The sequence below is a fragment of the Myotis yumanensis genome, unplaced genomic scaffold, assembly GCF_028538775.1.
Source record: "Myotis yumanensis isolate MYYU_CA2020_CCGP unplaced genomic scaffold, mMyoYum1.0.hap1 SCAF_9, whole genome shotgun sequence".
Classification (NCBI taxonomy): Eukaryota; Metazoa; Chordata; class Mammalia; order Chiroptera; family Vespertilionidae; genus Myotis; species Myotis yumanensis.
Genome location: NW_027223760.1, coordinates 23,497,439 through 23,512,515, shown reverse-complemented (window position 1 = coordinate 23,512,515; position 15,077 = coordinate 23,497,439). Strand labels below are relative to the sequence as shown.

Genomic DNA, 15,077 nt, shown 5'->3' with positions numbered 1-15,077 from the left:
CAATAAAAAAATCTTAAGAGTCTTGTGAATAATTATTTGAGAAATGCTTTGGAGTTACATGTGTAAAATCTTTACCTCATTTTTTCCTAGTGGATCAATGAGACAATATTAGTGTCACTTGTACAAGAGATTGAGTCTGTCAGCACACAGATGAGACGCATGGGTTGTCCAGAGCTGCAAATAGGAGGTATGTGAAAATAGAGCCCAGCATTTGATTTACCCTTCGGTGAACCTGCAGGTGGGACATTTCTTCTGTAGTGGGCTATTTAACAACTTCCTTTGTTATCTTGAGGTGAAGGAAATAAAACTAAATCTTTATAATATAATTTTTTTTAATATTAAGTTTTATTGAAATATAATTTACTTACATATAGTTCATCAATTTAACTCTACAATTCAAAGGTTTGAGTTGTACAACCATCACCATAGTCAATCTTAAGACTATTTCATCACTTCAAAAAGAAACCCACATACTCTTAGCAGTCACCTCTGCTTTCCCACCACCACCCATTCTCCAGCCCTAGGCAACTAGCAGGCTTCTTTCTGTCTCTATAGATAGACCTCTTCTGGATATTTTGTACAAATGGGATATGCAATATGTTGTCCTTTGTGACTGGCTTCTTTTTTTTTTTTTTTTTTTTTTTTTTAATATATTTTATTGATTTTTTACAGAGAGGAAGGGAGAGAGATAGAGAGTTAGAAACATCGATGAGAGAGAAATATCGATCAGCTGCCTCCTGCACATCTCCCACTGGGGATGTGCCCGCAACCCAGGTACATGCCCTTGACCGGAATCGAACCTGGGACCTTTCAGTCCACAGGCCGACGCTCTATCCACTGAGCCAAACCGGTATTGGCATGACTGGCTTCTTTCACTTAATATAATAATGTTGTCAAGTTTCATCCATGTTGTGACATCTGTCAGTACCAGCATGATGTGCTTTTTAAAAAAGAACACCATTGCTTTATGACTACAAAAGCAGTATACAGTGTTCAAGTAGAAAATTCAAAAAGTACAAAAATACACAAAGAAGAATATTACTTACCATTCAGCTTCCAGCAATAACCATTATCAATTTAGTCACGACCAATTGTTATTTTTTTTAAGAAATACTATGATATTAACTATATCAATTGTATGTTATCTTATAATTTAAGAACATGAAAAGTGTATATTCAGGGGTTGAGGAAATATGGTACATACATATGTATGTATTTCTAATTAAATCAGAGTCTTATGTTTTTTTCCCCTTGCTCTTTCTATTTTGTTAAGTATTATCCAGTATTATTTTTATGGCTGGACTGTAGTGTATTAATTGTTTATATATCTTCCAAAATGGATCTGGCTGATTCTTTGGGGGGCTGGGAGGAGGAAGGGAGGGAGACAGAGAGAGATAGATATCTGGCCGCCTTTGTCAGAAATGATAAAATAAATTATAAGTTGCCAAAGCCGGTTTGGCTCAGTGGATAGAGCGTCAGCCTGCGGACTGAAGGGTCCCGGGTTCGATTCCGGTCAAGGGCATGTACCTTGGTTGCGGGCACATCCCCAGTGGGGGGGTGTGCAGGAGGCAGCTGATCGATGTTTCTCTCTCATCGATGTTTCTAACTCTCTATCTCTCTCCCTTCCTCTCTGTAAAAAATCAATAAAATATATTAAAAAAAAATAAAATAAATAAATTATAAGTAGATAAATGCAAATTGTTAAGATAAACTATTATTGCTGTTATTTACTAGTATTCCTACAACATTTATGTAGGAAGAGCATTTTAAGTATTTTTTAGAGGCCCAAGTGAATAATAATGTTTTTGGTGTGTTTTATTTTTAACAGAGGCTAATATTACCAGCTTGAAACAAGCTGCTCTGGTCAAAGCTCCTCTCATTCCAACTCTGAATACAATTGTGCAGTACCTGGACCTTACCCCAAATCAGGAATACTTGTTTGAAAGGATCAAAGGTAACTATTGATTTGAAGAGGGGGGAAAAAACGAGAACTTTTTCACTACTTTCAGATTTTATAAATAAAGATAACAAAGGGGAAAATTTTTTGCAAAAAATTAAAAATATCACTAAGTATGATCTTACGTTTTATAAAAATATATTTAATTACAGCTTTATTAAGAGTTATATTTGAACAACTTGGGTTTTATGTTTTATATGCTTAAGAATTGTCAAAATAATATACTTAGCCTTGAATATGTTAGTTAATAATTTTATTCTATATAGAAAGACTTAAAAAATGAGCTAAAAAGGCTCAATGAGTATTTCACTCATTTTCTATTCTTAAACTATCAAAAATGGTGCCACTTTGACATTCTTTATAATTTCAGCAAGGTGATTCTTATTTCTTTCCATTTTTATGTCATATTTATGTTCTTTTGTTGTTGTTGTTTTGTTAATCCTCACTTGAAAATATTTTTTCCATTCATTTTTAGAGAGAGTGGTGGGGTGAGGGAGGGAGGGAGGGAGAAGGAGAGAGAAACATTGATGCCAGGGATGGAACCTGCAACTCAGGTACATGCGCTTGGCTGGGAATTGGGCCCATGACCCTTTGGTGCTCAGGTTTGACACTCTAACTGCTAAGCCCCACTGGCCAGGGCTATTATGTTCCTTTTTTTACATTTTGTTATCTTCTGATCATTTGGGGGAAATGTGATCTGAGGAAGCTGACTTGAGAATCAGGAAATTTATCCTCCCTGATATTCCCACACACTCTCTTTTTGCCTATTTTCATTTGGGTAAACTCTAAAATGTTCTTATCTGTAAAGCAAGTTTTAGAAATAGTATCTCACTCTTCAGATTTATTGTAAATCTTAATTTTAAAATATTATGCTACATCCTTTTTCCCCCTAGGTTTGACTGAGGTACAGGAATAAGCATTTATCATGACTTTTAAAAATCTTTTTATATAAGGAGAATTCAAACATACATAAAACTAGACACAACAGTATGCTCCACACTTTTGTACCTAGCACCCGGTCCCAACAACCATCAGTCCCGGGCAGTCTCTGCCCTCTCCATATCCCAATCTACCTCCTCTCTTCCTGTGTGTGTGAAGCAAATCCAATGTATCATTATCACTTTATCTGTAAATATCTCTAGATATCTCTAAAAGATAAAACCTTTTAAAAAACATAACTATAATTATTACATCTAATATTTTTAACAATTTCTTTTTAAATGTGTATATATATATATATTGATTTCAGAGAAGAAGGGAGGGAGAGAGAGAGATAGAAACATCAATGATGAGAGAGAATCATTGATCGGCTGCCTCCTGCACTCCCCCTGCTGGGCATCGAGCCTGCAACCCGGGCATGTGCCCTGACCGGAAATCAAACCATGACTTCTTGGTTCATAGGTTGACTCTCAACCATTGGAGCCATACCACCTGCGCTATGATAATTTATTTATATCATGAAATATACAGTCTATATATACAAATTTCCAACCATCTCTTACAATGTGTAATTACTTTTTTTTGGTACTGTTTATTTGAATTGGGATTCAAATATTATCACATATTGTGATTGGTTGCTATATTTGTTTCTTTTAAGCTATAGGTTTCCCATCCATCATTTTTTTTCTTTGCAACTTATTTTTTTTTTTCCAATTAGCAATAATCGCGCCTTGGATAAACCTCACTGGCTACAATACTGCCACTGCGCAGAGCTCATTTTTTGAAAGAACTGGATTGTTTGTCCTATAGTGTTTCCCATGGTATGGATTTTGTTGAATGCATCCCCATGGTGTACTTTTACGTGACCCTCTGTTCTCTGTTATTTCCTGAAAATTTAGGTTACAATTTTTTGGCAAGATTGCCCCATAGGTAGGTTTGTATATAAAAAAAAAAAAAGTGTGTGTGTGTGCACATGCACATGCGCGAGCGCTCATATATATACAAATTATATATAAAGTATTAATATATATCAAATATACAAAGAAGTACAATGAACCCTGTATAAGCCTTCTAGATTGAATAGTTATTAACATTTTCCATATTTGATTCTCTCTCTCTCTCTCTCTCTACACATATACATGTACATATATGTATACATACACACTTTCTTTTGCTCATTTGAAAGTATATTGTATAGGCATTATTATTTTTCAGCATGCGAATTCCTAAAAGAATAAATTCCCCTACATTACCATAATACAATTAAAAATTTAAAATATTTCTATATTATCTAATATACAATTCAAATTTCCCAATTGTCCAAATAATGTTATATGCCCTATTTTTTTTCTAACCAGGAATAAAGTGTAGGTTCACACATTAAATGTATTATTTCATCTTTTTCTTTTTCTTTTTTCTTTTTCTTTTTTTTTTTTTGTCTCTTGTCTCGAATCTGCCACCTTTTGCCTACATGACATTGACTTTAAGAATCCAGAATATTAGTCTTATCTTACATTTTGGATTTATGTAATTCTTTCTTCTGGTGATCTTTAAGTTAATCTTTTATATTTATGTTATGGATCGTTTAATCAGGTTAACGATTTTAAGATGATATGCTTCTCTTATTATAACCCCTTAGCCGTTTTCCCCTCATTTTTGCACAGTCTTAGCTTTTTAAATTTCACCTTTATTGGCACAGAACTTTCTCAGGGAGGCTGTATGAGCTCGTTTCGATGGAATAGAGGTGGAGACTTCAAAGGACGCAAGTGGGATACAGACCTGCCCACTGATTCTGCTGTAAGTCTGCAGTTTTATTTTTTGTTGTTGTTTTTCAGTGGTTTTTGTTTGTTTGTTTTTAGTGCTTTTGGAGAGAGAGAGAAATGCCGATTTGTTGTTCTACTTATTGATGCATTATTGGTTGCTTCTTGTATGTGCCCTGATTGGGGATCAAACCTGCAACCTTGGCACATCAGGATGATGCTCTAACCAACTGAGCTACTCGGCCAGGGTGTTTTTTCAGTTTTGTTATTGGATTTCTGTGTTTTTATTTTCCCGTTATCAAAATAAATATTAAAAAGAATTTGGAAACTAAAGTAGAAATAAATTAAAATTGTACCAACATCTTAACCCAATAAGTGTTACTATTTTGGTGTATTTTTTTCCCTTTACTTAGGATGTACTATTTTTTAATGTTTTAATCATGTATGTAAAATGATATATCTTGTTTTTTTTTCACTTTTGCAATATTTAACTAGGTTTTTTATTATTATATACTGTCATTTAACTGTTCTCCAATATTAGACTTAAAAGTTTGAGAAATGTGATAGGGGAAGGGATTTTTGTTTTTCTATCTTAAATAATATTGCAAGGAATATCATGATGCATATTTCTTTCTTATTTGAAATTACTACTTTAAGAAAGATTCCTTGCCCTAACTGGTTTTGCTCAGTGGATAGAGCTTCGGCCTGCAGACTGAAGGATCCCAGGTTCAATTCCGGTCAAGGGCACATGCCGGGTTGTGGGCTCGATCCCCAGTAGGGGGCATGCAGGAGGCAGCTAATCAATTATTCTCTCTCATCATTGATGTTTCTATCTCTCTCCCTCTCCCTCTCTGAAATCAATAAAAATTAAAATTAAAATTAAAAAAAAAAGATTCCTAAAATTAGATTTATAAGATTCCTAGAATTAGATTTATTAGATTTATAAGAATTGGGTCATTTATGAGTTTTTCAAAATCATGTTCTTTATTTTTTTTATAGTGACTTTTGTGTGAAAATGATGTTTTAAATGCTGATATTCAAATTGAGAATTGAATAAATATGTATTTTTTTTTATCTTGGTTTTGCTGCTCATTAGCTATATGGGTGTGAATGATCTACTTAACAGAAAACTAGGAATGTCTTTTATCTTTTCATTTTACAGATTTGATCTTAAAACCACTTGAAAGCATTTTTGCTAATTCTCTCTTTAGGGAAAAAATTTTAAATTAGAGTTATAAACACAGATTTTTTTTTTTACACGTAAAAGTTTGGTTTATTAATCCTCTCATGAAAAATCTGCACCATCACCACAGATAAAGTCACTGAAGAATTTTTACTTCTTTTTGCCAGCACCAACATTGGCCTTTGCAGCCCCCCTGACTGTCTTCATTCTGTTCTTGGGTTCCTTTCTCTGTTTTCTTGAGGTCTTCTTTTTTTCATATAGGCCATGTCTTACAAGTCTGTGTTTGGGTTCATTTTTCTTTGCGTAATCCAAGGAATCATACACAAATCATGCCAAAGCTAATTGTCTTGCCACCACCAAAGTGGGTTCTGAAGCCAAACACAAAGATGACATCTGGTGTGGTCTTACACATTTTGGCTAGTTTTTCTCGAATTTCTGTCTTGGGTACTGTTGCCTTCCCAGGGTGAAGGACGTCAATGACCATTTGCTTCCGCTGAAGTATTCTGTTGGTCATGAACTTCCTGGTCAGGATAGTTACTGTGTCATTCATGATGAAGATTGACCTTCAAGCAGCCAGGAAGGAAAAGAACACATGTTTTTAAAGGGCTACATCCATGATAGATTTTCATGCTGATTTTGAAAAGTTGTTTTCTCATTTTTAGATCATTATGCATGTGTTTTGCACCTACCTTGATTCCAGATTACCTCCACATCCTAAATACCCCGACGGAAAAACATTTACTTCTCAGCACTTTGTTCAGACACCAAATAAACCAGGTATAAGCCTCTTCTGAAAGAATGAGTTGAACTTTTTACATGAAATACATCTGGTGATTTTGTTTGTTTTTCATGTAGCATATTTCCTTTACAGATGTGACAAATGAGAATGTCTTTTGCATTTATCAGAGTGCTATCAACCCTCCCCATTATGAGCTAATCTACCAGCGTCATGTCTACAATCTTCCAAAGGTACTTCTAAATGTAGAAGCTGCTATTATAGAATGTCACGGATGACTTGCTTTGATGATGTTTTTAAAATTAGAATCTCTTGTTTATGGAATAGGTAAACTTTTTAAATTAGGGAAAATGTGTTTCTTGCTTCAGCCCATTTTTAACTATAAAATATATGTTTAATTGGGGAAAGTATAAAGAAAAATCACTCATTATTTTATTACTTAGAGGCAGCTGTTAACATTTTGGTGTACTGTTTTCGGTAAATTTCATTTTGCTCTTTTTCTGTACTTTTTTTTTTTTTAGTCCTCACCTGAGGATATTTTTTCCATTGATTTTTCAGAGAGACTGGAAAGGAGGGAGGGAAAGATGAAGAGGGAGAGAGAAACATCAACGTGAGAGAGACACATTGATTGGTTGCCTCCTGCATGTGCCTCGACTAGGGCCGGGGATGGAGCCTGCAACCCAGGTACTCGCCCTCGACCAGGAATCAAATCCTCGACCCTTCATCCTTGGGCCAATGTTTTAACCATTGAGCACACCAGCCAGGGCCCTCTCTTATTTTTTATGGGTTGAAATCATTTATGTAAATGATTTTAAAGATTAACTTTATAATTTCCATACCATTAGAAATCTTCATAAAGGTACTTTTTAAAAAATATATTTATATTTATTTATTTTAATATATGTTTATTGATTTCAGGGAGAAAGGGAGAAGGAGAAATAGAAACATCAATGATGAGAGAGAATCATTGATCAGCTGCCTCCTGCACGACCCCTACTGGGGATTGAGTCCACAACCCAGGCATGTGCCCTGACCTGTAATCGATCCCGTCACCTCTTGGGTCATGGTTGACGCTCAACCACTGAACCACACTGACGGTGCTCTAATTCTTAATTACCATAAATATTGCTGAATATTCATCTTTATATGTATAGCTATCTGCATTTTGGGTGATTTCTTTAGCTCAGAGTCCAAAAGTAAAATTCTAGGTTACAGAATATCTTCAAGGCTTTTAAAATTGATATCAAACTACTTTATAAAAAAGGGAATTGTACCAATTTACACTTCTATCGAGGGTTTTGTTTGTTTGTCTTTAATATGGAACACTTCACTAATTTGTGTGTTACCGTGCACAGGGTCCATGCTAATCTTCCCTGTATTGTTCTAATCTTAGTATATGTGCTTCTGAAGCCAGCATTACCCAGGTGTTTTATTCTTGATTGTAAACATCAGTTCTTTTGAGGACCTTTGCAGTTATTTTTGTTATCAGTGCCTTTACTAAGAAATTTTTACATTGACTATAATTATAAAATGTGTTCTCCATCAGATTCCCAAGGAAGAATATTAATTTCAATTTTTCAATTTTAATATTTCAACTTTCTAAAAGTATAAATATTTTGAGCCATTGAACTTCCTTTGAAAATTTTTTTTTTTTTTTAAGAAACACTGTGTTTTAAAAATTATGTATCCTTAGATTCTTGAGTAAAAAGACTGAATCAGAGTAAGTAGGTACAAGTTGATCAGTGAATTGAAAACCTAAGTTAGGAGCTAGTTTAAAGACCAGAAATTACATATCATTGCTTGATTTTAGGGCTAGTAAAATGCTGCCGTGTAGTCACTTGTAGATAAAATAAATTTATGTTTAACCTGTTACTTATATTGTCATTAACATATAATTGAAGTATGATTTAAAGTTTTTTAATCCCCATACTTTTGTTTATGCTGTTAATTTTTGAGATAGAGCATTTTCTGTGTGTAGTATGCAGGGGCACCAGCCTAACAATAGCTCTCTTCCAGGACTTTGTAAATGCTTCTCTCCATGTATAGAAACTTCCCAGTCTGTTTACTTTCTGCTCATCTTTCAGGTCTCAACTTTAAAATCTCTTCCTCAGAGAGGCATTCCCTGGTTCACCAGTCCGGGTCAGAGGCCCACATGTGTTCCCATGGCACCTTCCCCCTCCCCCTCATAACATTCATCACACTTTTTGTAATTCTGAATTTTCTGTCTGCCTTTTACTACACTTTAAGCTCCTTGATTTAATGGATCCTCTCTGTCTTACTCACTTCAGTATTCCCACTTCCTAGCACAAAGTAGGCACTGTCTTTAATGAGTGAGTGAAAATCTGAGTTACATGGAATTCTGAGTTTGTAGAATGTGAATTGATAGGATTTGCATTTATCTATCAGACTGAATCTTTTGCTTGGTTTAGTTTTTGTGGGGGTTTTTTTGTGTTGTTGTTGTTGTTTTCTTTTGCTTGATTTAGTTTAAATCTTGCTGTCTTTTTTGTCTTTGTTCCAGGGCCGAAATAATATGTTTCATACATTATTAATGTTCCTTTACATCATAAAGACCAAAGAGTCAGGAATGCTTGGGTAGGTATTTGTGCTTAAAAAACACAAGTACATAATTTATTAACTGATTTTCTTCCTTTAAGATTTTGCAGGAGTTTCAAGTGGTGACTTTGGGAAGTGGGCTTGGGTAATACAGGGAACTGCTTATTTCTGTCATTAACTTTTAGCACTATATGATTTATTAAATTATGAGTATGCATTTTGATAAAATTTTTTTAAATGTATTATAAAAATGCCCTTCAAAAATGGTAATTTCTAGCCACGGTGGCTCAGTTGGTTGGAGCTTTAGACATATTTTAACCCTTTGCACTCCGAACCATTCTGGACATTGGCTACCAGCTACTCGACGCTACTTTGCGGCGGAAACGTGCATTTACAGACCCTCGTATTATTTAGTATAATTTTGGAACCAAGTAACGTATTATAATGATATTGGACTTATATGAATTGGGTGACATCAAGGAATGTATATTTGCAAAAAACACAATATTTTATTGTTTATAATTTTGTACAGTATGATAAGTTTTGTAACACTCCCCAATATGCATTGCAGGCTGATTAGTGCATGTTTGACAGTAATAAGTGGTTTGATGCCTGCCACCAGGTGTTTTCCTGTTAGAACACACAATGCAGTCCCATTTTCTTTGTCCCACATCGGGAATATGTAGTTTATTGTTTAATCCGACACAAAACCCGCTGACATTTCTTGTATATATCTTAGTAATTTTACGATATTTTGATTTAATTTCTTGTGCCATTTCAAGATAAAACTTCAGGGAAACATGCATGTCTCAAAAAGTTGCGTTGAAATAACTCAATTCCCTGTAATCACTAATAAACTGCAATGTCCCCTGAGAGGGGACATCCGAGTGATATGCTAGAATTCCGATGTCCCCTGAGAGGGGACAGCGGAGTGCAAAGGGTTAAATAAACAATGAAGTTTTAGTTTTTTGTCGTTTTGTTTTGTTTTTGTTAATCCTCACACAAGGATATTTTTCCCATTGATTTTTAGACAGAGTAGAAGGGAGGGGGAGAGACAGAGAAAGAGAAACATCGATGTGAGAGAGACACATCAATTGGTGGCCCTGGTTCAGGCCGGGGATTGAGCCTGCAACCGAGGTACGTGCCCTTGACCGGAATCAAACCCAGGACCCTTCAGTCTACGGGCCAACACTCCAATCACTGAGCCAAACTGGCTAGGGCTAGTTTTCTGTTTTAGTTGAAAATTTATCTTTTCTTCTGTAGATCCAAATTGATATTTAGATGCATAAATGATTTGCCATGATGGTGTGAATCTTGTGTTGAGTGCCACATACAATTGTCATATGCATAAAAATGTAAAAGCTTTAAAAGTACTCAATGGAACAATAACTTATTCAAAGGCCAAAAACAAATTGATACAGTGCTTATCTTTAAGTGTACAACTTATATGTAGAAAATGAAACATTTTTGACCAAGACTAATTTGTGTTTTATTTATTTTGGGGTTTTTTTTAACCAAGGAAAATAACTTTGAATTAAATTTAAAAGTATGATTGCTTACTCTTTTTAATATATTCTAAAATAATGAAATGGTTAAAAACTACTACCCTGTATCTTAAAGGAAATAGCAAGTGGCTCAAATATACTCCATTTGGAATCATGCCCGTTAATCAGCAGATTGATCCAAAAACATTTTTAATTTAATGCCACGTATCTGTGTCGTTACTGGAATAAGATGAATGTTTTACTTCCAAAGGGGAAAAAATCTAGACAGAATTGACCACATAGTAATTTAAGTGTTCTGTTCAGCGAAAGACATCATAAATAAAGTTTAAAGTTAAATGTCATACTGAAACAAAGCATTATAGTTGTTAATATTCATCACATGTAAAGCATGTAAGTTAATTAGAAAAGAAAAATATAGAAAGTGGTCAAAGACACAAAAGACTTTTTCATAGAAAATGTTATGCAAATGGTCAATAAACATGAAAAGATGCTTAGCCTCATAGACAAGCCCAAATTAAAACATTTTTCTATCAAATTGAGATTTATCATTGTGTGTCGGTGAAGGTATGAAAAAATAGGAAAATAATGGCTGATAGAAATTACCTTTTTTGAAGGGCATTTTTGTAATATATATTTTTAATTTTTATCAAAATGAATACATACTCATAATTTAATAAATCATATAGTGCTAAAAGTTAATGACAGAAATAAGCAGTTCCCTGTATTACCCAAGCCCACTTCCCAAAGTCACCACTTGAAACTCCTGTAGCTTTTCATTCTGATATTACTCCTATGACTCCAAGTAATAGAGGTGTGCAGCCCTCTCTTGATTCTTCAGTGTTGGACATAGTTGATTGATTTCTTACTCTGTTAGATGAGTAATTTATCTCTCTTATAGCCCTCTTCTCACACTTTAAATACAGTTATATTACTCTCTGGAGTAGAAACCGATTTTTCTTTTTGTTAATCCTCACCCGAGGATATTTTTTCCCCCATTGATTTTTAAAGAGAGTGGAAGGGAGGGAAGAGAGAGAGAGAGAGAGAGAGAGAGAGAGACATCAACTGGTTGCCTCCCGCACACACACCCCCTCCCCCTTCCCCCCCCAACTAGGGCGGGAATCGAGCCTGCACACAAACCTGTGATCCATCAGTGTGTGGGCCACCACTAACCACTGAGCAGATCAGCTAAGGTGATTTTTCTTTATTTATTTTTTAATATATTTTTTATTGTTGGTAGTATTACAGATATCTCCTGTTTCCCCCCCTTATTCCCCTCCTCCCAGCCCCTACCTACCCCCTCAGTGATTTTTTTTATATGTGAAATATGGTTTAGTTTATATTAATGCCCATATGCAAATCCACTAAAGCATCTCTAATATTGGAAAATTCCTAATTCAAGTCAAATAGGTAAATTTCTCTAAGAGGCCTGTCTCTATAGTCTCCATTTAGAAAAATTTTATTACACATTTACTTTGATTTTATCTACTAAAATGATCCTGTTAACTCTACCTGATATAATAGTTATTGAGGCTCACTGAAAAATTAATTTTCAACACTGTAAATTCATTTATTCTAAATTTGGGTTTTAAGCACAATTAAGAAAGTAATTACTGTTAATAGAATTCAGCTGATAAACCATGTGGACCATAACTTATTACAGAATACTGTTAAATGTCATCAATTAAACATGCACTCTGTGTTTAGTTATATGAGAAAAGACCTTCAATGCTTGGCAATCAGTTTCACTAAAACTTTTTTCTTTTTTCTTTATAGGAGAGTTAATCTTGGTCTATCTGGTGTGAATATTTTGTGGATTTTTGGCGAGTAGTTGGTCATTTAATTCCAAACATTTGGACTTTTATTTGTCTGAATCAGAAGTTGAATCTAAGTATCTCTGAGTCACCACCTCTTTTGTTTTATGACATGTGTATATTGCAGACTCTTTAGATTTAATGAAAAATAGCTATTTTGGAAACTTTCTTGTAAAAGTATGTCCTATATCTTCAACAACAGACATTACTCTCGATTTTTTATCACATTTCAGATTTTTCAGTTGCTTACAAAACTGCAACCCTTCAGGATTGTTGTTAACCTAAAACAGTGCAGTCCCCCCTTCATTAAATAAAGATGAGTCCCTTTTCATTGTAACTTTCAAATAAGAATCATCTACCTGATTCTTCCCCACAAAAATTGACTCTTCAATTACATTATTTAATGTAAGTACTTAAAAAGAAACAAGCAAATTATCTGACTTTTTTCATCTCTATCTTTTCCCAGTGTTTGGCAAATCAGCCCAAGGCCCATGTTTTAAAAATGAAATCAACTCCTAAGGAATGGATTAGTTAGTTCCTGTGTATTTTTTATTGTGCTTAAAAAGTCAACTCTTCGATTAAATTTAGCTGATAGGATTAAACTATTTGGTCTTAGTTAAGAAGCTGAGGACATCAAGAAAACTACTGCTTTGTTTTTTGTTTTAATCCTCACTCTATATGTTGTTGTATTTTCATTGATTTTAGAAAGAGGAAGAGAGAGGGAGAGAGAGAGAAACATCAATTGGTTGCCTCCCGAACACGCCCCAACCAGAGTTTAAACCGGCAACGTGGGCAGTGCCCTGACTAGGAATCTGACCGGTGACCTTAGGTTCATGGGACAGAGCTCCAATCAACTGAGCCGCACTGGCCAGGGCTGCTTTGGTTTTAATAACTCAAGTCAAATAGGGAAAATTTTCTAAGAGGCCTATCTCTGTATCATCCACTTTAAAAAGTTTCATTCCATGAGAGTTCCCTTTAAGATCCATATGATATGTTTACATTTTTTAGGTATTCAAAATATCTGGAGAATGAGAAGTTACCAGGTTTATAAGTTTTGCATGACTATTTTTTTAAATGTGTATATGTAGTACCTCTGTGGCCAGCCAACAATTGCATATGTTTTCTGGATTGCCATATTAGACTATTCCCAACACCTGGAAATAACTAAAACCAGTATCTTCTGAATAACCGCATGTCAGTATTTTATGTGCAGCCCGTTTTGTATAATTTGTAAATTTTTTTAACTTGTTTCTGTTTTTTAAAAGTCTTATGTCCACTGGAAAGGTGTTTCTATATTTTAACTGCTTTTGATATATGTTGATATGTTTGCTATGATATTTTAGAGGAAAATGTGAATTAAACGTGTTAAATATGAGGACATGTTAAGATCTAAGTCTGTTTCATTTTGTTGTTGTTGTTGTTAATCCGCCCTCAGGGATATTTTTCCATTGATTTTTAGAGAGAGTGGAAGGGAGCGGGAGAGACAGAGAGAGACATCAATGTGAGACTCTCACATCGATTGTTTGCCTCCCAGGGCTGGGACCAAGCCTGCAATGGAGGTACATGCCCTTGACTGGAATCGAACCCGAGACCCTTCCATCCGCAGGCTGATGCTCTAGCCCAGTGGTTCTCAACCTTCTGGCCCTTTAAATACAGTTCCTCATGTTGTGACCCCAACCATAAAATTATTTTCGTTGCTACTTCATAACTGTAATGTTGCTATTGTTATGAATTGTAATGTAAATATCTGATATGCAGGATGGTCTTAGGCGACCCCTGTGAAAGGGTCTTTCGGCCGCCAAAGGGGTCACGACCCACAGGTTGAGAACCGCTGCTCTAGCCACTGAGCAAACCCAGCCAGGGCTAATTTACTCTTTCAATAGTTATTAAAGGTGTCATGGGATAACAGTTGCTTTGCTGTTAGACTATTTGGTGCATATTCTTTATTAAAGGCAAAAAGGAGAAAATGTTAGCAATACATAAAACAAAATATTTCTTTATAGGATTTAAGGCATCTTTTAGTCCAAAAATTCAAAACTACAATATTTTCTTTTTTTTAAATGACTGTCAAAAAATACAATATACTGTAAATATACAAGTAAAAAGACTAGGCCTAAAAAAGAAAAGATATTCTGTTTGCATGCTAAGTCTAGTGGGGCTTACTATACTCTGGGTAGCCTTCCTATATTAACTCATCTTCACAAATGTTTGAGCCAGCTTATGCTTTAATGCAGCCTTTATTAAAAATTCACACTCAGGAAGACAGTGTACTGCAAATATGGTAAATTTATTGGTCCTATGTTAAAAATGAGTAAATATTTACTTTTCTCTAATTAAATGTTATTTATAGGATATTTTTCACAAGTTTTTTTGCTTGACATCCTTGTGGGCTTAAATCTACTAATCTTCTAGATTATGTTCACTATATCATTTATTCTTTTTCCTATGGATATGAGCCTTGAATTCAGCCAAATTTGTTTAGGGGAATAGTTAGGTTATTATAATTTAGTTCCTACTGAGTCATAAAAATGCTATGTTGCTTGGGTTTCTCAAACTGATATATACTTTAAACTGATTTTAATGGTGAGGACATGCAGCATGTGGATGGCACTTTCTAAACCCAGGTTTGTAAT

At 34.7% G+C, this 15,077-nt stretch overlaps 1 protein-coding gene, 1 non-coding gene and 2 pseudogenes across 2 annotated transcripts in view; 1 reads left to right on the top strand and 3 right to left on the bottom strand.

The window, feature by feature from the left end:
* Positions 1-13,824, top strand: part of TMEM209 (transmembrane protein 209) — a 31,475-nt gene extending 17,651 nt beyond the window's left edge. The window contains exons 9-15 of the mRNA XM_070423894.1: positions 91-187; positions 1,829-1,954; positions 4,596-4,693; positions 6,502-6,616; positions 6,711-6,808; positions 9,094-9,167; positions 12,407-13,824. Coding sequence (XP_070279995.1) covers positions 91-187; positions 1,829-1,954; positions 4,596-4,693; positions 6,502-6,616; positions 6,711-6,808; positions 9,094-9,167; positions 12,407-12,461 — 663 coding nt within the window. The 3' untranslated portion in view covers positions 12,462-13,824. The remainder of the gene's footprint in view (positions 1-90; positions 188-1,828; positions 1,955-4,595; positions 4,694-6,501; positions 6,617-6,710; positions 6,809-9,093; positions 9,168-12,406) is intronic.
* On the bottom strand, positions 3,592-3,671 carry LOC139017157 (U4 spliceosomal RNA; annotated as a pseudogene).
* On the bottom strand, positions 5,971-6,423 carry LOC139016196 (small ribosomal subunit protein eS24 pseudogene; annotated as a pseudogene).
* LOC139017082 (U6 spliceosomal RNA) lies at positions 7,887-7,992 on the bottom strand. Its single transcript, XR_011472767.1, has one exon. It is a non-coding gene; the product is annotated as a U6 spliceosomal RNA (small nuclear RNA).
* Positions 13,825-15,077: the final 1,253 nt, after the last annotated feature.